At 56.6% G+C, this 23,672-nt stretch overlaps 1 protein-coding gene across 1 annotated transcript in view; it reads right to left on the bottom strand.

The window, feature by feature from the left end:
• Positions 1-23,672, bottom strand: part of SND1 (staphylococcal nuclease and tudor domain containing 1) — a 419,761-nt gene that overhangs the window by 5,027 nt on the left and 391,062 nt on the right. The window contains exons 17-19 of the mRNA XM_082847033.1: positions 9,013-9,201; positions 3,812-3,953; positions 385-508 (exon numbers count right to left, since the gene is read on the bottom strand). Of these exons, the coding sequence (XP_082703159.1) occupies positions 385-508; positions 3,812-3,953; positions 9,013-9,201 (455 nt within the window). The remainder of the gene's footprint in view (positions 1-384; positions 509-3,811; positions 3,954-9,012; positions 9,202-23,672) is intronic.

Genomic DNA, 23,672 nt, shown 5'->3' with positions numbered 1-23,672 from the left:
ACCAGCTTCCACCCTCACCCCACCCCCTAGCCCCGCCCTGACGTCATTTTTCCTGCGTGGGGTGAGGGGGGTGCTGGAGAGCTCCAGCCAGCCAGGGCTCCCCCAAAGGAGTAGGCCAGGAGAGAGAAGGAGGGACCCTTCTTTATGCCAGAGGCCGACTGCAGAAAAACCACGGGTTAAAGCGCAGGCCGCAAACGGGCTGTGGGCCACAAAGAGGGCCGCTCCGGGGAGCAGCCCAGGTGAAGAACAAGCGCCCGGTGGAAGCGGCCACTACGGCAAATGCCTGAGGTCTGGCTAGTGGCTCTGCAGGCCTGGGCCCTGGGGACAGAACTGCTGCTGCTCCTACTTCACACTCTTTGCCCTGCTCGGGTCCAGGTGGCCTACCATTCTCCGTCTACAAATTTGGCAATGCAGAATTCGCCCCGGCGGGGGGCATAGGAGCCCTCGACGGGAGGGTGGCTGGAGATGTCATTGCGCATGTTCTCCATCAGCTTCTCCAACTGGGTGCCTGTGGGGAGGTACAAGGAGTGAGACCTGGGTGCCATGTGCCTTGGAGTATCATCTCTAGATGGGGCTGGGGAGTGGGCAGGGTGTGGAATGCTGTAGCGTGCCCGTGGCACTGGCTTGTCCCCGTCCCACAGGGAAGTCCTCTTTGGTCCCTGGTCGAGGAGGTTTCACAGTATCTTGCCGACACTTCAGGCCTTAGAGGCAGCCAGTCTCCCAGTCTCGGCTCTCCAATCTACTGGCCATGGCCAGAGACGCCCTAGGGAACGTTCCTGGGCTCTGGTTTAGGAGGTAGAGGAAATGAGTGGACACTAAGCAAGGCCAAGGCCAACCAGCCTTCTCCATTCCTACCAGGGCGGGCCCTGGCCTGGGCGACAGAGGCGGTGACGGACAGCAGCCACTCTCTGCAACGTCTCCTGGGGGCAAAAGTGGAGCTGAAGGATGGGCCCCATACGACCCTGGACAAGGAAAGGGCCTCAGAATCTGCGCCGGGCAAGGTGGGGAACAATTCTGGCAGCACGGCCCGGTCTCAGTCTATTCAAATGTGGACACTCTGACCTGACGCGCCCCGTGAGACACATGCTGAACTGAACCTCCAAGTGCTGCCAGGCTGGGTTCCCACCCTCCCACGCCAACTCACTGCCCTCCTCATTTGGGGGGAGGGAGACCCCTTCCCTGCCTTGTCTTTCCCGAACCACTGCCCCTGGGTCATCGGTCCCTGCTGCTGGTCTGTTTTTCACTGGGTGTGGCCACCCCCAAGGTCTTCTCAGTGCCCTCCCCTGGCTCCTTCCTGCCACAGCCCCTCACCCCTACTCTGCTGAGCATCAGCCCCCAGTGGCGTCTCCTTTGTGTCCCTCTGGGCCCGACTCAAGCTCTCAGCAGGCCCTTTGCTCCCCCTTCCCTCTCTGAGGCGAGGGCGGCTGGTAGTGGGGAAGGACTCGCCCCCCATCCTCAGGGCCCCCGGCCACTCTGTTACAGGGGCCTGACACATGACGGCCGTTGGTACGCTTGTCACAGGGGGCCTTATCCATTCCCTGTCTGGTTTATGTTTCTGCCACTACACTGGGAGCTCCTTCGTGGCACAGACCATAGCTCACTCGGTTCTGCTTACTCTCAAGAGACCCAGTAAAGCCCCGGCTGTGCAGGGTGCCTGATGACTGCAGTGCTGAAGAGGGGCCCGCAGGCGTTTACCCTGTCCACACTCTCGGGTCCCGATGCCGGTGTTCACAGGACGGTTTCAGGGACTTTTCAGAAGGCGCTGCCCTCCCCCCAGCCCGGCAATAAACCCTCCGTTCTCCTGCGCCTGCGTTCCTTGCCCAGACAGTAAAATTTCAGGGACTAAGAAGCTACCTCTACACAGACAAGGTCCTGCCATACTTGGTCTATTTTTATTATTATTATTATACTTTGCTCCAAGGCAACAGTTCTGCGAACAGGCAAAGCCCTCTGGGAAGTCCTTACACAGAGCCCGGTTGGTCATTTAGAGCCAATGGCAATGTGTTCATCATTTCACCAGATGCTTCCCGAAGGCAGGCTTTAATTAAGAGAAGGGAAACAGGGCCAGAGGACGTCCCTGCCTCCAAGAAGGGTAAAAGGTTTCAGGAGAGGGAGGCTGTGTACGCTGAGGTTCATTTCCACGGATCTGATGGAAGGCAGGGTTTTCTCTGGAGCCTACACCTAGCCAGATGGCGTGCCACACAGCACCTCACTCGCTCCTCCAATCTTCCAACAATACACGGTTTCCCCCAAGTTCTCCTTCTCTCCCTATTATCTGCCTTGGCTACCACTCAGTGCAGTCCTGGCTTCCGAGAGCAATCAGAGACAGGCAGGCAGGGTACAGAGCTGGCACGGGAAGCCTCTGAGATCACAGCCAGTACACGGGCAGAGGCCTTGAGCCCTCAAGCTCTGTCTCCTGGAGACTCCGGGGCCTGTTCTTACTCAAGGCAGGTCTACCCAGCAGGACCCAGAGGCCAGGTGGAGCCTGCCTGGGAGCCGGGGTACCCTGGGCAGGGTCTTCTTTGAGTTCCCTTTCCCCAAGCTCTCCAAGGGCCATTCTCGCTGGCTCCTGTGCTTAGGAATAGCTCTCCTTCCTACCTGGGCCACCACCCAGCCTGGAGGCCCCCTCCCGGCTTCAGTCCCAAGGCAATGGCTGGGCCCCCTCTCACCAGGACTACAGCTGGCCCCAAGAGAACTGACTCCTTCAGGCTCACCATTTCCATCTCCGCCCCTGCCTGGCTTTGCTCCCCTCCCAAGTACAGCCAGCCCAGGGCTGGAGACGGTCAGTCTTTCCCGGTGAAATGACACTGCCACAAAAGCAGGTAGCTGCCTGGGAAATACCATTAGAGGGGAGGTGGCTGAGGCGAGGCTGTTGACAATCTGGAGTGGGCCTGGAGGTGAGGCCGGGGAGGGTGGGCAGAGCCGCACCCTGCCACCTACGGGGCTGCGTCCAGTGTCACCGACACCTTCAGCCCCCTCCGCCCAGTAAGGATCTGGCTCTGTGGACTGAGAGCTGGCTCTGAGAGCTTTTTCCTCTGACCTCAACTAAAACGTTTCCCTGCAGAGGGTGGCAATGAGAGGAGGGAGGTCAGGATGGCGAGAGTGAAGGGAGTAAAGGTGGGAAGCTGGGCTGGAGGGGCCCCAGCGCAGCTGCTGTGAGAGCCGGCTCTACTGCCCTCTCTCCTCCAGAAACCTGAGGTCTCTGCCGAGGGGACCCTGGCCACGGTGCGCTGCGCTTGAGGGTAGGAGGAAGGAAGAGGGTGGAGAGGGAGGGTCCCTCAGAAAGACTTTCTGGGGATGACTTCCCCTAGAGCACCGCCAGTTACCGTGGCAACTGGCTACCACTCAGGGCTGTGGCAACCTCTGGAGAAGGAGAAACCCCAGCAGAGACGAGCCCAGGCTCCCCCTCCTCCCCTCCCAAGGAAGCTGAGGGGGAGAGGAACTGAGCTGAGCCGGCTTCTGCTTCCTGACCACACAGAGACAATCTGTCCGTTGCTTCCTGATACACGTTGAGGGCTACAAATCCTCCTGCACAGCCCTGCCAGGGGTGTCTGGGACTAAAACAATTACCTAAGAGTCTCCGAGCACCACCCAGACAAAACTGGTTACCTCAGCAGTCCTCAGAGGACCTGTTCAGTCTCGCCCGGGCTGCGGCTCACTTGCAGCTGATATAACAACCTCGGGCCCGGGAGGTGGGCAGCAGCCGCAGGGCTGTGTCCTGGGCTGTGTCCCTCCCTCCCACTCAACAGAGGGGCCCTGAGGCGGGCCAGATCATGGCAGCAGCCGTGAGGGGCCGCGCCTGTGCGCTCACCCGTCTCCACATCCTGCACGTAGAAGTGCAGGTCGTCGGTGATCTCGGTCACAAACACTGGCTTGTAGCTGGCTGAGCGCTCCTTCTCCTCCAGCACGGGTGCCACCTCCTCCACGGGCTGCTCCTCATAGCGGGCCCAGACCTGCGTGTGCCATCAGCACAGGGGAGGAGGGCATGAGGAAGTGAAGTCAGAAAGGGTGCCAGGAAAGGGGCTCTGGGCAGGGGGAATCACTGCCCCGGGAAGTGAGTGTGGAGGTGATGTCACCACAGGATGAGCCCCTGGAACCCTCCTACCCCTGGGTGGGGATGGGGAGAGCACTTCCCATCCAGCGGCTCTGACAGGCATCAGAAGCAACTGGGGAGCTTATTGAAAACGTAGGTGCCTAGGTCTCACCCCAGCCTGCCAAATCAGGATGTGCTCTCAGGGTCCCAGGGAAATGAGTCAAGACCAAAGTCTCCCCAGCAATTCCCATTCCCACGCATACCAGCGTGTGAGAACCTGGGTCTCCATTTCCCTCCCTCACACCACCCTGCGGGGGTCACTCTGAACTCTCCAGGCCCTCCTACTGTCACAGGGCCACAGGCGCTCCTGAGACTCTCCAAGTGACAGCCCTGGGCCGCGGAGGAGAGAGGGCTGCCACTGGGCGAGGATGCCTCCGTTCTCACCTCCAGCAGGCTGCTCTGATCCCGGCTCAGAAGCTGGGCCACACCCCTCCACCCTCCCCTCTCCCTCCCTCCCCTAGCCCTGCACTGTCAGGGCTGTAGCGGCTCAGAAGCTGATTCGGGGTGACAGCACGTCAAATCCAATCCTGCGGCCAGGAGATTATCCCAGTAGTGAGGCCTGTCATAGCAGGGGAGGGAGGTGGCTCTCCATCTGAGCCCTGGAAAGTGGGTGGGGGAGTACGGGGGACTGGACCACACACAGGGTCCCACAGACACACACACAGGAATGAGTGGGGTGGTGATAAAATATTAGCCTAAACCTTACATGCTTACTAGGTACCACACTAAACGTTATACTGGCTCATTTAATCCTCACGACAAACGTTTGAAAAGGTATAAACGTTACCCCTGTTTTTACAAATGAAGAAACTGAGGCACACAGGCTTGCAAGATGTAGCAGAACCAGGATTTGAACACAGGTGGCCTGGCCCTAGAGCTCTTCAAGGGGAATTTTGGCAGTGACGGCCTCTGGACACAAAAGATAGTACTGAGCAATGGGGAAAGCTGTAGGTGGGGAGATGTGGACTCTGGTCTTTCCATTTTGCCCTTTACTTTGCTGTGTGACTTTTGTCAAGTCACATGCCTTCTCTGAGTCGCCTTTTCTTCCCTTGCAAGAGGTGGCAGAGTATGACCACAAGATCACGCAGCTAACACACGGACTCCTGGGGGGTATCAGGAAGCAGCTGAAGGGCAGGAAGGCTGGAATTACTGAACCACTTTGGGCCACACCCGCAGAGGCCATGCTCCTGCCTTTAATGTGGCACGAGTGTGTGTCCTTCCACTAGGAGAGGCAAGGGCCCTGAGAAATGGAACGAGCAACAGGGACTTTCTGAGCCCGGGCGAGGCTGCCAGAGGGTGGCGGAGAGGGATGGGAGAGACATCAGCTGGGCCCAAACTTCTGCCCCCTCCCCAGCAGTGGCCCTCCTGACCCGGCAGTCTGTCCTCTGCCCCCTTTTCCCACCACACCACCCTCCAATCTGTCTGCACTCAGTGCCCCTACCCGCTCCAGACCAAGTCAGCGGCCGTCCCCTCTCCCATCGTGCTCCCTCCTTTCCCCGCACACAGCGGGTTGGAGAGGCAGGGCCCCTGTACTGCCTCCTGCGTGGGCCCCCATCCTAACCCCACCCGGCTTCTTCTTCTTCCATGTGGATGAATTGGGAACAGACTGACAGGTTGAGAGCAGAAACTGCTAACGGCTCCTCAAGTAAAGGTGCCTCAGGCGACAGCATCAGGTTTCCTCCTGGGAGAGAGGAGGCGGAGCATCTTCCCCGGCAGGTGCAGGGTGGGCAGTGGGCTAGAGGTCACAGGTGATGCAAACAAAGCCTCGGGTTGGCCCTCAGGCCCCTCTCCTACAAGGAGGCAGCAACGGGCCAGTCCTGTCGGTGTCCCACAGCTCCCGGGGCAGCAGGAGGGGAGCACAGGGGTGTATACTGCTGCCTCCTCCTCAGATGGAGGAGCTCCACTTGTAAGACAGGACGGGCTTGGCCCTTCAATCGTGGAGCCGTGCGGGGTCCCTGCCCAAGCTGGTCAGTGTGGCTTCCTGGTGGGAAGCAGTCAGTCAACTGGATGGGCTTGGCCGCCCAGGTCCCCACCCTTAGAACCAGGGCCTGCTTTGCCCACACTGGCTTCTGTTGCCCCCTGCAGAACCTGGGCAGGGAGGGGACAGACACATCGGCAAGACACCCTCTGTGACCCCTCCATGGCCCTGGCTACAGACACAAGTGGGCAGTGGGCAAGGGAAGCCCCTCCCTCCTCTGCTACACGCCGTTCCGTCGCGCCATTTCCTGTCCTGCTCAGATCGCTTTTGCATTCCGGGGCCAGGTCAGGAGTAGAGGCTGTGTCCCCTCCTGTCCTCACCCTGCCCCTGGCCCTCCCTCCTCCCCGGGGAGCCCTGGCTGCACCTCCTGGCAAACGATGGGCAGTGTGGACCGAGGCTCCACGGGCTGGAGCCTTTCCTTTCTAAATCCTATTTAATATCGCTGCTCAGGAGGCTCCGGAGGTGGGGCTGGCATGGGGCCAGTGGGGTGGAGGCCTTCAAGCCCGCGTCGGGGAAGCCAAGCTCAGGAAAGGCCAACCAAGGGCCAATAGAGCCCTGTCAAGGGCCCTGCTGGGCACAAAGGGGGAGGGGCGATGGGGGAACAGTCCAGACAGCTGCCATCTGCGGCTCCCTCTTTGGTCCTCAGACCTGCCCAGGATCCCTAAAGGAGGCGGAGAGGGGAGCCCTGCATCAGCCTCCTACAGAGGAAGGCAAGGGCCTGACTAGCCTCTTCGTGAGGAGAGGCGTCTGCAAGGCACAGGGAGGAATCAGGCCTGGCAGGGAGGCAGCTAAATTCTCAGAGCTGGGAATACAGCACCGCGGGGTTTCCCCAGACAGACCTGCTCAGAATGTACACGCACGTAATCACACCCACCTAAGACTTCTGCTTGCTCCTCGTCTCACCAAATCTCTCCGTATTACTTTCCTCAGTCAGCTCATAGGTACCACGATGATCTTTTAACCCCAGATGTGCCTGTCTCTCGACAGCTAAGGCAGCTCTCATGGGGTCACCAGTGGGGCAAGGCTGGGGATGCTGGGGACACCTCAGATATATAGTTTACTGTCCCCCAGAGGACCACCAACTTCTCTGAGTGCAGCTAACTGTGAGGGCCGCTGCAAGGCTCTGCCCACACTATTCCTGGGTCCCGGCCCCACCAGGATAAGGCAAGTCATGTGAGGTCACCCCGGGATCCTCGAAGAGGCTGAGACGTGCAGGAGAGGGACTGAGGAGGCAGGCAGGCCCCCACCCTGAGGGTGGTGCGCCGCATTTTAATTGGACCGGAATAAAACCATGCAGCTGAGTAAGTAATTAATCCCTAGCAATTACTCCTCAGCACCATCACGTGGCACCCGCGAAATGATGACTTGGGTTCTTTCAGACAAATCCACTGCGTAGTAAACAGCGATGCCCAGTTCAGCACCTAAGCAAGGGACCACCCTCCATCTCTGGCCAGATTCCCTTCTCTGTCCTCTCCTCGGTCCCTCTGGGGTCTCTACTCTCAGAGGGGAGAAGATCACTCAGATCTGAAGAGACAGCTTCTCAGCTCAGGTGCTGAGTAGCCAAGGAGCAGGGCCGGGGGGCAAAGATGCTTTCAGAATCTGGGCCTTAGAGGCCGGTGCTTGCCGCACTGACACCCAGCTGCTAACTCGTTCAGCCTTTGCACGTGAGGCCCAGCACCACGTCTCCTCCATTTCCATGCGGCGGGCAGAGGACATGGAGGTGGCAGTCTTAAGTTCAGCTGCCACAAACAGGAACTCCAAGAGGAAGCTCCTCTGCTGGAGCCAGGCTGTCTGCCTCCCCATCAGTCTAGGCAGAGGGTTGAATGTGAGCAGAACCGGGACAAGGAAGGGTGGAAATCTCCTTGGGGGCCCCATGGTGGCCTGCTCACTCCTCCAAGGCATGGACAGTCCCTGTCACCTGTCTTGGCTTTTGGGGCCACCTCTCCCCGGGGTCCTTCAGCCTCCAGTAGGATCGGTCACCTGCCCTAATCTCCAGGGGATGGGAATAAGACAGACACAGAGATCCAAGAAGGGGTCCCGGACCGGGCCCCTGGGGGACGTGATGTGTCCTCTCTCAGAGGACAGGTGGGAAGAGCTGGAGTGGGGGCGAGGCCGAGGGGCCTTCCGGGCCCCAAAGCCCCGACTCCCTGTGGCAGGTGTCTGGGTCTCGGCTCTGAGAGGCGAGTTGTAAGCCCGATGGCTGCCCCATGGGGAAAGAAACGTTTATTCCTGGAACAAATTTACGGCTCAGCATGGCCGTCCCATGAAATCCTCCTCAAACTCAGAGAAGCCCTGACACATTGGTGGCCAGCTGATTTATCCCCATTATCGGTGCTGGGCTGTAAGTCAGTGGCGACAGGCTGGGGGCGGGGGGTGCCGAGCCCGGCTCCCATCACCCAAACCACTGGGTTCTCTAATCGTCCATTTGTTTCCAAAAGCTGCTTTGCGACCTGCCCCCCTTGTCTCCTCAATGCAGTGTCTGCAGAGACTGATGGGCTGTAAATCTGGGTCCTAACAGCTTTATGCATCTCCTGGGGCAGCTTCCAAAATGGGATTCCCTGCAGGGCAACGTGAAGGAAACTCAGACGTGGGTTGCAGGCCAACAGCCTCTCTGAGAGCACCGGAGGGCAGGGTGCAGGAGGGAAGGCTTCCCGGTCTCCTGCGGCCCAGGGGCTCCAAGGTCACCTTCCAGGCAGCTTCCTGCTCCAGGGCCACCAGAGCTGGCCCAACAGGGAGTGCTCAGAGCGGGTCCGGGGCCATCTCAGCGTGCGGTTCCTGACATGGGGTCTGAGACCAACGCCAACCGGGGTCACTCAGTTGAGGGGTGACAGAACCGCTTCTGTCTGTCGTATGGAGACAGCGGTGCTGGTGCATGGGGGTGGAGGGGAGGGTGAGAGAGGCAGCTGCCTCCTCCCCGGCCAGGCCCAATTCCACAGCCTACCTTCTCTTTCTTCTGCTTGGCGGCCTCCTCGGCAGACAGCAGGGACTTGTAGTAGGAGCTGCGCTCAGCGGTGAAGTGGACCTTGGAGAGCGCGTGCTCCACCAGCAGGACGGACAGGTTGGCGCTGTCAATGTGCAGCCAGCCGATGAAGTTGCCAGCCTTGTCCATGCCCTCCACCTCCACCTCCACCTGGGGAGCAGAGACAGGGAGCGTCAGCCTGCAGCAGGGGCCCAGGGTGGGCAGCGGAGGAGAGCGGCCCTGGGCCACTGCCACCACCATCACTCCATGGGACAGGAGTAGCTGCAAGGATGAGTCAAGCAGAGTGGGAGCTTGTGGGAGGCTCTTAGAACACTTCACTTGAGTGCTGTGAGCTGGTCTATACTTTTCGGCCTCTTGCAGCCCAGAACCATTGTTGACAGATACATCACTGACAAAGCAACTTCAAAACTCCCCTCTCTTCTCAAATCCCCTCCCCTTGCTCTTGGCAGAGAGCTACTAGGGTAAACTTCACTCTCCTTAGCTTAAGCAAGCTCTGTGTGTGTATGTGTGTGTGTGTGTGTGCGCGTGCGTGTGCACGCACGTGCGCACAAGCATGTAGATAAAGGTCAGGGGTGAGACAGGCAGCGGCCATAGCTGTGGGGACATCCCACTCTTCTTCAGCACCCACTGAACCCAAGCTCTGCCCTGAAGACAGGCCCTGGGGGAGTAAGGCAATCCCCAAGGACAGGGGAACTTGTGTTCTTCCCGGAAGAGCTGAATGAAGTAATGCTTAATGAAGGTAATGAAAGAGGTAGGATGAAAGCCAGGTGAGGAGAGGAGGGAAGGGGACGGGTGAGCAGAGAGATGTGGGCAGGAAGTACACTACCACACGGGGGCGGGGCGGCTCGGGGGTGATTCCAGCAGGAAGTTATCCCTAAAAATGCGTAACTGGAAGGGTGTGCTCGCCACCATCAGCCCAGACCTCGGGGCGGAGTGCTAAGGCTGATCCCCAGACCCTGCAGGATCCCTGCAGAGCCCAGGGGCTCCCGGGCCTCCTCCCCTGAGGACTTCCCCAAGACCCAGGACCCCAGACCCGGCATGGACTCTGCTCCCGCCTCACGAAGGCAATGGCCCACGAGGAATTCCTTCTTTGATCCTCTCCCAACCTCTTTCTTCTCCTGCTAAAGGGGCCTGTAAAAGCCTTTGCTGACAAACGTAAAAACTTGTATTAATTTAAACGGCTTCAAGCTCGATTAAGCAATAAAATGAATGTCTAAATACCTGGGAATTCTCTGAAGCCTGGGCTGGAGCCAGTGGCAGAAGCCAAGGGCAGAGGGCTAGGTTCGAGGGGCGAGGGGGGAGGAGAGCAGCCCGCCCACCTGGCGGAGTCCTGACTCAGCAGGGAGAGACGCTGGACACGACTCCCTATAAGCAGACAGAGGCGGCTTGGGCGGCGGAGGGAAGGCAGTGGGGGTGGGACCCCGACTTCTTCCTACTCTTCAACACCCTTCTTCCTACTTGAGGCCCCCCCGTTACCCCTTCAGGTGGAACGCAAGTTCAACACCACCTGAAGCGGGGATGTGGCACAGAAGGGAATACGCAGAGCTTATGAGAGCTAGAAAAAAAGAGATGTCATACCCATCCAGTCCAACTTGATTTTGTCGGCAGGGAAACTGATGCACAGACAAGGGAAGTGGAGCTCGCCAGGGTCAGAGCTGAGAGCAGAAGCCAGGCTGCCCTGCTGCCTTCTTTCCCTACCGCCCACTTGACTTGGGAGCAGAAAAGACCCTCCCCTCCTCTTCCCCCACAGCCTCTGTCTCAGGAGCAGTCCTTCCTTCCTCCAGGCACACCTCTGATGCCCCTTCTTCGCTTTCCACTGGGTTGAGGCCGGCTCCCTCCACCACCTGCACTTCCCTGGTACAGCCGGGGCGGGCAGAAGTGTTGGGCTCTGCTGGGCTGGGCCTACCCCACGCGGGCCTCACACCGCTGAGGCCTGGAGCAGGGAGAACCAGCGGCCAGCACCTGGAGGTGGCAAAACGTGCCTCTCCTTTCTCGAATTCTGGCAATCAATTTACTGGAGGACCTGCATTTGTGGGAGAGGTCAGGTGGGCAAAATGGTACTTGATAAAAAACAGGGGCCCCAAGAGCTCATCAGCCAATAAGCCACCTGAATTCACTTGAGGTGAGTGACAGACGCCCTGAGGAGCCCTTTGCCACCTTTTAAATGCCCGGGGCGCTGAAGCACTGGGCGCCCCTACAGTGGGAGGGCTAAGGATGGAGGAAGAGGCTGCCAGGCTTGCAGTGGTCAGACAAGAACAGGGATGGGCAGATGATACATGAGAAGACCATCTCCTTCATTTGCCGAGCTTTATCACATGCACTAAGGCCAAGCAGCAGCAGGTCCCAGGAGAATTCTGGGAAGAGCAGAGGGCTGCCTGCCTCGTGCCTGGGGGCTCACGAGACAACGGGTAGAGTACGGGGTGCTGACGCAGGCTCCCACCACCATTTGGGGGCTGAGACACCTGCTCATGACCAGCTGAAAGCAAATCAAACTGGAACAGTTCCTGGACCGACACTGAGCCCAGGCCCATGCCAGCACCCCCATTCCCGACCTCTTGTCTTCCATGTGCTCACTGCCAGGTGTCCTTTTCCTAGAACTGAGGATGGCTGCCCTGCTCGAGCACAAGGCCTCCCTCCAGCCCGAGGGCTTGTGGTGGGCCGGTGGGACAAGAAGCCTGATGGCTTCTCTTGGCACCAGATTCCTGGGATGGAGGCAAGGACCTCAGAGAGATGATTTGCAGAGGCAACTGGCCAGGTACAACCCTTCTCTCCTATAAGGTGCCCACGCTCAGATCCCACTCTACAAGGCCAATGTCGAATTCACATCTCACCCTGAGGCCACAAACCAGATGCCAGCCTCTCGAGGCTCCCACTAGAGGGCGACCCCGGCGACTAGCAGCCACACCTGGGGCCAAAACTGCTGGGGAGCAGCCAGGCTCTCTTGGCAGGTGAGCTCCGGCTTCACACTTACCCAGCCGCTCCCTTCCTGCAATCGATCTGTTAACTTGGGCTTGACAAGCCCCTGGGCCCAGCCAGCTGCAGAGGAAAGACATCTCTGGCCTTGGGCACTGTGCTGCCGCCCAATCCATCCTGGGGTGTAGAGGGAGATAAAGCTGTCGCCCCTGGGTCTCTGCTTCCCCTTTTATTACAGCTGCTGCCACCACAGTAATTTCTCAATCAAACAACTGGGCTCAGGGGAAGCTGGGGTGGGCCTAGTGGAGGGATAGGGCTGGGCCAGTGTTCCCGCTGCTCCTGAGACGCTTGGCTTCCGCGGCCTCTCTGCCCTCACCCTGTGCTATGTCTAGCCTTCTGGCCACGCCCCAGCCTGGACGGGCACAGGGGTTCAGTTTGAAGATCAAAGTCTTGACTCTTTAGCTCTGGGACAGTTGCATGGGAACCAAGCAGAGGGTTCAGCAGGGCGCTCCCAGGTGGGTATATGTGTTCATCCTTCATCATGTCTCTCTTTCATACTGACTGCTAGGAATTTGTGACTTGACTATAACATGATGTGGGTCCATATCTGTAAAGGCTCTGTTTCTGTGTTCAACTTTAAGACTCAGCATAAAGACTCAAATTTCTGATATTTTCTCCTAATTAAAAAATATATATATACATATACACACGCATAGGCTCATATACAGTTATCTGGGGTACTTATCTCTATAGTCACCATGAACGAGGAATTAGGGAATCCTGAACCACTGTCCCCAGGGGAAGCACAGGGTTAGGTTCCTACAAGACTCTAGTCACATTTTTATCAACTTATCAAAACATAACCTTCTTCTATGAGTGTTTCTGTTTAAAGACACTGCGTTTAATACATATTGATGATTCATTAACACTGAACTCACAGCCAACAGCACTGTAACTCATGCCTGAATAAAGCTTATCTAACACATGGATTTTCTCCTCAAGGCGCATCACAGCCTCTTGTACTCAGGAACACTAGACAGCACTTCGGCGCCATGCTTGGAGGCCATTTTTAACTACAACAAAAAGTGCAAAAACCGGAAAACTGTGGCACTAAATAGACCACGAGGAGGGCACTTGTTTGCAGAATGAGAGCTGAAACAAGAAGGCAGAGCCACTGCCTGTGCAGCCTTAGCTGGGAATGTGCTCCCCAGGAGACTCTGTGCGCGTCTACAAATGATCCAAAAAGCACCAGGAGTACTGACTGAGGTTACAAATAAATTTTAGCAATTAAGTGAATTCGCAAACATGGACTCACGTGTAATGAGGATTGACTATATACAGATACACAGACAGCAATTTCCTACAAGCTGCCTCGAACTGTAGACAGGAGTTAGGGGAGGCTCATTCTTGTCAAACACACAAGAAACCTCTTCTGGTTTCTTTCTGCTACGGCAGCATTAATGAGATAACTATTCATGGGGTGTGGTGTAGAGTGCGAAGCGGTATACAGCATGGCTACCTGTCTCTCTGGCATCTGGAATGTTCCAGGAAGAGATCTGGACTCACCGTCTTCCTTGGGAGGCCTCCTACAGCGGCATGTGACCTCAGGTAGGTCAGGCCTTGGGTGACTACTACAGGCTGTCAGAACACTTCATAAGCATGTGGGCATTTGGTGTGTACACAGGTGGGCTGATAACGGCCTTGAGGGGACCACAGGGTATGTGTACATGTGGACACGAGCAATGTCGGCAAGGGACAGATGATGGCTCTTCTCCTCACTGCCCCTCCTCAACTCTCATACAGAAGCCGAATGCCGAGACCTAGCAACACATGGAGCTGGGGGGAGGAGACTGCCTCCGGAGAGACTGTGAGAAGGGGTGGTGCCACGTGGAGGAGGCAGCTTGGTGATAACTCTGGTTAAGACAGAGCAAGAGGGCTTCCCTGGTGGCGCAGTGGTTGAGAGCCCGCCTGCCGATGCAGGGGACACGGGTTCGTGCCCTGGTCCGGGAAGATCCCACATGCCACGAAGCGGCTGGGCCCGTGAGCCATGGCCGCTGGGCCTGCACGTCCGGAGCCTGTGCTCCGCGGCGGGAGAGGCCGCAGCAGTGAGAGGCCCGCGTACCGCAAAAAAAAAAAAAAAAAAAAAAAAAAAAAAAAAAAAAAGACAGAGCAAGAGCCTAGATGTCCAAAGGTCACACCTGGTCCTCAGGCACTGAAGGAGACCGAGGTGCTGCCTCACTGTGCACCCCTGCTGGTCTGGTCACCTGCCAACATCTCTTGTCCTGTGCTCTTGATACTGGCAGAGTGGGTGGGGATTTTGTGGTTCTGAACTAGGCCCCGTGAGGTGAGCTCTTCTAGCTTCCACACCACCCTCCTGTGAAGGCTTCCCTAAACCTCAGCCTGCAGTGAACTGAACACCTGGCCTGAACATCTATGGGCTTACTCTCCCTTTGACACGTAGGGGCCAATGTACAGCACAGAGGTTAAGAGCACCAACTCTGGAGCCAAACAAATCCACCCACCACCTGCATGAGCTCTGGTGAATCAGTTACCTCGGAACTGCAATGGTACCTGCCTCAAAGGATGTTTTGACGATACATGAACTAATGTAAGTATGCTAAACACTTAGAAGAGTGCTTGACACACAAATGCTGCTGCTTCTTCTTCATCAATTATTTACTTCTGGGGAAGGGCAGTTATTTCATTTCAAAATGTCTTTATTCTCCACCTAGACTGTCAGCTCCAAGGCAAGTGAAGCCTGTTCTCTGAATCTGCTCCAGAGCTGGGTGTACTGACTGGGCCATGAGGTGGTAGAAAGAGCATGAATCTTGCAGTCAGACAGACCTGGGTTCAAATCCTAAATCTAGCCGTGAAGTTTTGGTGACGTAAAACTGCTTCCTCCTCCTCCAACTAAGGGCCAGCTGACAGCAGCCAGGCTGGTTACAACCAGCAGCAGCCCTGTGTGGCTGAGCTCAATTCCCTTGGTTCTTAACACCCAGAGTGGGAGCTGACGGAAGTTCAGGCTGACGGGAAAACCTAATGAGTGACTGTCCCCAAACCCAGCTGAACAAACAGATGCCTTTCTAATCAGTGGAGGGGGGAGGGATCCTTCTCCACCACAGGGCCGATCGGGGATGTGGCCCAGCCAGCCATGCCCAGAGGGGGAGCAGCTAGCCCCACTGGGCCCGGGCTGCCTGCGGGCCGGGGCAGCCAGCAGGCCCTGCTGCCTCACAGCGGGACACGTCCTCCTGTTCCCAAGCACATTAAGGTGCCACTAATGAAACTGTTCTGGCTTATTTACCAAATTAATACAAATGGCACAGGCTGTTAATTTGCACGTCTCCTAATTACTGAGGAAGCACTCCCATCCCAGGCAGCACACACACCTCAGTGCCCACCCCAACAGGCTGTGGTCTCACCCTTCGCAGCTGCGGGTACGCAGGGAAGGGCAGGACGGGAGGAGGAAAGAGGAGACCCTGAGCAGTTCCCGCCCTCCACGGCTGGAAGCAACCCGGGGAGGGAAGGTGGCAGTGGCCCTGAACGTTTTGTTTCCCACAGCCCTCTTCTCAGCGGCTGGAGCGTCCTGGTCTCCCCCCGCCCACCCCCGCCCCCCGCGCCCTGCCACTGGTCCCCTGCTGGATTCTGTCCAGCTTCTTAACGCAGCAACTACTTCGATCAAAACAGGCGATGGGGGCGGAGTCATTCTTCCGCTCCAGGCAGTGAGGCACAGTCTGCCGGGGTGCAATGCCGGGCCAGCCAGGTGAGGGGGTGTGCAGGAAGCAGGAGAAACGAAAGGCAGACAGGGGCTGATGTTCTTACAGAGCCGACGACGCTAACCTCTCCTGGCCCCCCAGCCAATCAGCCTTCTGAAAGAGTACTGCGTGCTGGAGAAGAAGACCAGACAGCTCAGCTGTAAGACCACAGAGGAAATTTCAACCACCTTGGGGGGTTCATTCAGCTGTCCCTCTCCTGCTCCAGGAGCCAAGCTGGATGCCCAGGGCTCTAAGTCTCGGGCAAAGTTGGAAACACGCAGGTCCCCTCCTGTAGCCTTCTTCATGGTGGGGTCGGGGGGAAGTGAGCTGGAGGCCGCCTCCACAGAAAGGCCAACCTAAATGAGGCAGCCAGGGGCACTTAGGGCAAAGGAATTTAAAAATATTGGACCAGGTAGGACATACAGCAGGGGGCGTTACGCTCCACGTGGTGACTCAGGGCAGCCAAAGGAGGCACAGCACAGAGGGGATTTTTGGCAATGTGGGAGGGTGGGGAGTCTCCCCTCCCATATAACCCACCTTCCCCTTTTTACGCGTTGGGAGGATGGAAAAGAGGTACAATCTGCCCCGGGAGAGCGTCTTGGGCTCTCTCTTGTGCAGTGCCTGAGGCAACACAGGAAATTACTGAGCCTCGCGGCCCCAGAGGCTGGGAGGCTGTATGTAGACTGCCTGGAAAACAGCCAAGGGCGATGCTCCCTTCCCCAAGGGAGGTGGCTGCCTCGGGTAGGACAGGTGATGCCAGCTGGGCAAGAGCAGCAGCTCAGGACACGCCTGCCCTGGGGCATCTGGAAAGGAAGACTTCCTGCACAAGGGGTGGCAGAGCGGGGAGGGGAGAGGTGCTGGCTGCAGGTTCCTCCAGAAGGTGCAGCAGGAGCGCGGATACCTCGGGGGAGGTGACATCATCGGCCCCCACGACAGGCAGAAGCCTCCGTCCTTTCCATATGCTGTCTGGTCCTAGCCCTGCTTTAAATAACCCCAAAGCCATCAGTAACAAGCCTGGAACTGGGAACAAGATAGGAATGAGGCTTGGATGGCAAGAAGGCATTGAGAAGCATAGCAAAAACCCTGGACTGAAACAGCGATCCAGGGACCAGCTCTTCTGGGCTGGGGTGTCACACCCTCCTCCGGGCTCAGTTTCCCCACATGTTAGTGAGAGCTGAACCCGGTTTTTAAGGTTCTCTCTGCTCAGAACATCCTAAAGTATGAGCTGGGCTTAGGGGTGGTGGCCCTGGTGGCGCACCAGTATGACTGGGAGTCGATGAGGGAGAAGACAGACAAGGGGTTACGTGGGAGAGAAGGGCGGGGGGAGGCCCACAGGCGCATCGGCAAGCCCTGAGGGAGAGCCTGCAGAGAGGAAGAAAGGCACTCCAGCTCTTCCCAACCCGCACGTCCTATCCAGAGCTTCCTGCAAGAATGTGAGCAGAGATGCAGGGTGACCAGAGTGCAATTGAGCCTCCTTTTCCTGCCCCGCAGAGGTAGCCACGCCGCCGGAGAGCTGGGCTTTCCACCATCACTGATGCTGCATGAAGGCTGTAAGGTGCTGCCACAGCCAGAGCCGTGAACTTGAAGAGACACCTCACCTTCATGTGGTAGCAGCCTAACACAGCGAACTCGTCCCTCCACTCTCGGCCACACGCAGACACACGGTTGTCCTTCAGAGACAGGATGAGCATTAACACAATGCAATTAATAATGTAACGCTCGGGAAGCCGCAGAGGCAGTGCCTATGAAATGCCTCCTGGGTCTCACTACCGCCACCCGCCGGCGGGGAGCGGGCAGGTGAGGGGCAGAAGCGGTACCGAGCTCCCCTGTGTTCCTGGAGTAGCAGGGCCCCAGTCCCCACCGGCGCCGCTGCTACTAACCCCTCATCACCTCCAGACCAAATGATGCTTTCAAGCCTGACCCACAGCGCCAGTTGTTCCCAGAAAACCTCTTTTCTGACATTTGTGTGCTCATCTAAGCCAAAGCCCTAGGAATGCCTGGAAATCAGGCTCGGGTTGGCAAGAGGGGCCGAGAGGCTCCTGGAAATTGAGGGAAGGCCGGAGCACTGGGCAAGGTGGTTCAGCTAGAAGTTCGGGGCTTCCTTCTCTCTCTCCTTGAACGCCTCAGGGATGAGGGGTGGGACGACAGAGGTGGGGGGTCGGGGGGCAGCTCCTGGTCCCGCCTGAGGTGGAGAGGCAGGAACCGAGGCGATCAGCAGCGTCTGAGTCTGCTGGGAAATGCAAACCTGCTGACTCCAGGCCTTTTCAAGCGGCAACGCAGTTTACAAACTGACGCAATCTGCTCCTCTGGTGCAGACAATAAGGAAAGCAGACTGTTCATCTTCCCAGGAAAACCCGGGGCTGGAAGCTGGAGGGAAATTTAACTCTCTCTTCCCTGAGGTTCATGCAGGGAATGTGGCGGAACTGGGGGCCCTCGCTCTGCCTCCACCCCTGTCCAGGGCACCACCACTGACATCCTTTCCCACAGGTTTCCCGAGCCTGAGGCAGGCTTTGGAATCCCTTCTGGAAGTGGGGCGCACCTGAGCGGCCCCACTCCTCCTCATGTTCCCGGCTGATGCGGAGAAGAGCGGTCCCAGCCAAAAGGAGCGGCAAGGACTGCTCTTCATCTGGGGCCCCACACAGCATCCTGGACCCCGGCCCTTAGCTTGGGCCAGGGAGCCAGCCGCAGTGGGTGTCCTCCCAAGCCCGGCCGGGGTCTCTGACGCTGCCCCCGAGCCCTGTAGGGACTGAGCTGGGGTGAGAAGTCAGTTGGCCTTTTCTGTCAGAAGAAATTGGTGTGTGTAGGACCTGTGGAGGAACCGTATGAGGTTGTCAAATCTCTGACCTGAAAGTAACCAAATGTTGTCCAATCGGGTCAAATCCGAATGCCAGCTCCCTCTCTGTAGGCACTTATATCTTCCTGATGCCAAGGCCTGCTCTGGGGCACGTGTACTCTGCTTTGCTGAGCCCAGCTCTCAGGCTTTATGTGAACTGCTGTGGGTTTCTATGTGGACCCACACTTTGCCTTCATAAAGCACTTACGGTGGCATCAGTAATTGTTTCTTTCCCTTCCACCCTGGAGAAAAAGAGCCTGGCTCTAGGGAATTCCCTGGTGGTCCAGTGGTTAGGACTCCACGCTCTCATTACCAAGGGCCTGGGTTCAGTCCCTGGCTGGGGAACTAAGATCCCGAAAGCTGCGCAGAGTGGCCAAAAAAACCCACCTGGCTCTAGATCACACCCTCACCTGCTTCCTGGGGCACCTGTTTCTATCAGTCACCTTCTCCTACAATCAACCACCCTGAGTCCCTTTCCATCAGCATCTACCTCTTTGCCTACAAATATCCTGCCCATCCTAGAAAACCTTGCTTTGACCTCGCGTCCCATCCACTCGACCTCCTTCTCTTTACCCAAAGAGTATTCACCTCACCTCCTTTCACTTCTCCATCCAACACGGCTGGTCATCACTGTCGACATTCCAACGTGACTACCGCTTCAGAGGTCACTCAAGACCTCTTAACTGCCATTTTACTAATTTCTTTTTAGGTATCTGACAAAGCTAAGCACTCCCCCTTCTATTTTGAAGCTCTTTCCTAAGGCCTCTGTGATTCCCAGTCTTGGCGTCTTCTCCGTGATTTCTTGGTTTCAGTTGTGAATCTTTCGCGCCAACACGCCCCTTGAATGTGGATGTTCCCCAGGGGCCATCTGAGGCTGTAGACAATTTCCGTCCTGCATGGGGCAGAGTCATGACACCACCACTCCTGCTTCCAGCCTAGACCTCTCTTCAGGATTCACCTCCACCAGATAAATTTCAACGAGTCCAACCCTGAATCTACTATCTTCACGATAAAAGCTGCACTGTCACCTGCATTTCTTATCTCACTCAGTAGCACGAGCAGCTTAGAAATCATCCTCGTCTCCTTTTATATTCACAGTCAATCTCCAGGTCACAGTGGTCCTGCTTCATAGACATCTCTTGAATTCTCCCCCTCTTCTTTAATCTTATTGCCACTCCCCGAGTTCAGGTCCTGGCTGTGGGTGACAGCCCCTCACTGGCATCCCTGCCACCAGCCTCGCCAGTCCCTAATGGCCCCTGGATGATGCTGCAGTGTGTGGCTTATCACAGGCTGTGCGGTACACTGGTTAGATGCGGGCTCTGTAGCCAGACCATCTGGGTTCACATCTTGCTCTACTACTTACCAGCTGTGTGGTCCTGAGCGGGTTTTTAACCTCTCTGGGTCTCAGTTTTTTCCTATTTGTCACATGGGCATAATAATGGCACCTACCTCAAAGGGTTTTTTTGTTTTGTTTTTTTTTTGGCTGCGTTGGGTCTTCGTTGTTGCGCGCGGGCTTTCTCTAGTTGCTGAGAGTGGAGGCTACTCCTTGTTGCGGTGTGTGGGCTTCTCATTGCGGTGGCTTCTCTTGTTGTGGACCACGGGCTCTAGGCACGAGGGCTCAGTAGTTGTGGCTCGCGGGCTCAAGAGCGCAGGCTTAGTAGTTGTGGCGCACAGGCTTAGATGCTCCGCAGCATGTGGGATCTTCCCGGACCAGGGATAAAACCTGTGTCCCCTGCACTGGCAGGCTGATTCCCAACCACTGCGCCACCAGGGAAGTCCTCAAAGGGTTTTATTAAAGAATAAATGAACAGACCCAAATTAAACACTTAAGAAGAGTCTGGCACACAGTAACTTCTCAATAAACGTCGTTACTTTGCAAAAAACCCCCAAATTGGATCAATTTTTCCTTTGCTGAAATCCTTTTCTTGTTCTCTACCAAAGTTCAAATTCCTTAGTACAGTAGAGGATAAGCTCCTTATAAAACTGGGTTCTTACTGGTCTCATCTTCTACCATTGTGGCCCTCATTCTTTTGCTTTAGTCACGCCAATCCACCTCCAGCTCCACACAGATGCATCGTCCCAGGCCTCTGTACAGGCTACTCCCTCTGGCGAGAGTGCTTCTTCCTATGACTACACCTGTGAACTCCTACTCTACCCACCATTAAGATTCTGCACACTTGAACCACTCGTTTATATACTTAATGCTTTTCCTCACAGCACTTTGTTCATACCAATATTAACTATAGTATCATATGATGGGCATTTATTAAAGGTACACCTTATTAATGGCACATGGTAGGCACACAACAGATAGATGATGAAAGGGAAAAGTTCCTAGCTTCTCCAGACCCCTGGCAGAAGGAAAGTTCCTGGGACAGAAAACAGTCTTTGGGGAAGTCCAGTGGCACCCACCTGACTGGAAAAGGCCTGTTTCAAGAACCCCTCTAAGGTGACAAGGCTGTCCCACAGCTGCCGCATCACAGCAGGTCTGCTCATAGGAGCCAGAGGGGCAGAAACTGGCTTCGGTCAGTACGGCCAGCAGTGATGACTCAGAGGCACCCAGACGTCACGAGCAGAAGGGGCTGCTTTGCACTTGGCTTCGCCTGTACTGAACATAACTGCAGTGAGCCTGGGCTCTTCTCTTTATCCAGGCAGGAGCGCAGGCAGCAGCCTCATGGGCCTCCCCTGGTCTCCTACACACCCCCCACTCCTGGCCACCACCCCTCAGCAAGGCAGGGGTAGGAGCGAAAGCTAGAGGAAGAGTTACGAGGACAGGACAGGGCCCTGACCACCGTCAGGTGCTAAATCCTCCAAGCCAGGGGCTGGGCGTGCCCGTCAGGCCACGGTCAGCTGAGGGAACATCTGAGCACAGGGCCGAGAAAGCCTCAAGGTCTCAGGCCCTTCTAGGAGAACATGGACCCCAACGAGGAGAGGCAACTGCGGCTGGAATGGAGGAATCTGGGGTGTGGACTGCGAAGCCAACTCCTGGCTCGGACTCTTCAGAGTCGTCAGAACTGGGCTGTGGCTGGGGAGGCCACCCAAAGGCGGTCAGGCTGGGGCAAGAGGGTCCAACGCTGAGGGAAGGGGACACGGGGCTCCTTCTCTTTCACCATCACCTGGTCTCTTGGCAACAGGGCCACAGACACCAACCCCTCTAGCAGGCCAAAAAAAGGCACCAGAGAGAAGGACTGAACAGAAAGAAGTTCCACACTGGCAGCCAGGGACCAGGCAGTTTACTCGTTCCATTGAACTGAATATAGGAAATGGCAAACAATGTCGACACAAAAACACAGAATGCTCATCCCTGACTAATGTCAGATCAACTGCATGAAAGCACAGCTGAAGGCACTGAGAGGATCAAGGAGCACTGTACCCAGAGGGGGACCCCCTGCCACCCCGCCTTTCCTTTCCTCCTCATGTCTGCCTCCTCATCCGGCCAGCTAAGAAGGTACCATCTCCTCTGGGCTCCTCTTATGCAGCCCCCCCACTCCTGTAGTCACCTGTATCCTTCCTTAAATCCATCCCCACCAGGCTGTACATCGTGTGCGCTGTGTGCGACTACCCAGGTAGGGCACCGTTTTCCGATGCACACGAAGGCCATGCGCTAGGGGGCCAGAAGCCCTGCTGACTTACATCCCTGGACGGGCCACAGAGAAAGAGTCCTGTCCTCTCACCCCACTAAGGAGCTGCTCTCTCAGGCCCAATAGAGAGGAGATCTGGGCATTTGGGGGGACTCTGCCCATGCCTGATGCACGTTCCCAAACTCTGTTTCAAACCTACTGTAACACAGTAAGGAAAATAAAACACCTTTTGAGATGCTACAGAGCCCCTGCAACTGTAGTCTTTGGGTCCTGGCAGAGCCAGTGGGCTAGGGCTGCCGTGTGTTCACCCTCCTGTCACGTGGGAAAACTGGAGTCTTGCTTTGTATGACCTGGAGGGCCCGTGATCTCTCTGGCCTGTCAGTAATGCAAAGAAAAGCCCGTGGGTAAAAGCCACCCGTTATAAGGTCTGAGTGCATACAGCTGAGACTGGGATAAATGCAGCCTGCCAGAGGCTAGATCGGCCTGGTTAATGACCCTGGCCCCTGCACTCTTCTATGGGTTGAGGCTGGGTTTCCTCACTGCTAACGACGATTTTAAAGTGGCACTGCTTACACCGTCAGAGCCGAGCTCTCATATGCCATGAAGCCTCCCCAGACTTCCCGGGCAGGGCTAGAGTTTGCTCCCTGGCCCCAGCTGCCTCTGCCCAAAGAAAGGCTGCGAGTGATGGGCAGGGGCTGGCCTGAGTATTCTGACCCCTCTGCTTCTCCACGCTGGGACCACATTCCCACTTCCTCCTCCACTGGCAAAGGCTCCTGATGCTGCTGTGGGCCTTGTAGTCACCTCCTGAAAGTTCCCAAAGCCACAGGAAGGAGATCAGAGCAAGTGAGGGTGGAACATTAGTGGTAGGAAAGGACAGTATGTAGGATGGGTCAGCTTGGTCTTGACGCGATTGTCTGTCCAGCCTCTTGACGGGAGCCAGGGTCCCATTAATCACAATTATTTCTCTTGCTCCCATTTCAACCAAATGTCCCCAGTACAATTCAGCTTAATGAGGTCCCAGGAGCTAGTGGGTAGCCCCTCAGTGCTACCATTTGCTCAGGCTGACTGTGCCCTGTTCCCAGGCAGGGAGTAGCTGTCCTGGGTGCCCCCCCGATGGGGCCAAGGCAGCCTCATTTGCCCGGCTCCACCTCCCAATTTGGCCGCGCTAAGCAGACTTCCACTGACAACTGCTCTCTGCTCCACGTGGGGAGCCCTCCTCCAAGATAGGTATGTTCTAAAGTGGAGACAGGAAATGAAAATGTTCACTATCTCCAGCTAAGATTTCCCAGAAGTCACAATTAAGAGGTTTTAAAGCGAATCTCTTTGACTCGGAGAAGCCCAGTGAGCCTGACCTTTGCCTAAGCCTAACTGCCTGTTGAAGGCTGTTCCGATACAGCTACTGCTGCCAGTGTGGCTTCTCCCACCATGGATGGACTTCCTGCCACAGTGCCCTCGGAAAAAAGCTTCGAGACTCCGCCACTCAGTGGAAATACCATTCAAGAATTTGATTTCTTTTAATGCTGTTCGGAGGTGCTCTCAATT

Source organism: Leucopleurus acutus (genome assembly GCF_964270905.1).
Source record: "Leucopleurus acutus genome assembly, chromosome: 9".
Classification (NCBI taxonomy): domain Eukaryota; kingdom Metazoa; phylum Chordata; class Mammalia; order Artiodactyla; family Delphinidae; genus Leucopleurus; species Leucopleurus acutus.
The sequence above is the reverse complement of the archived record's forward strand: the minus strand, read 5'-3'. Positions and strand labels throughout refer to the sequence as shown.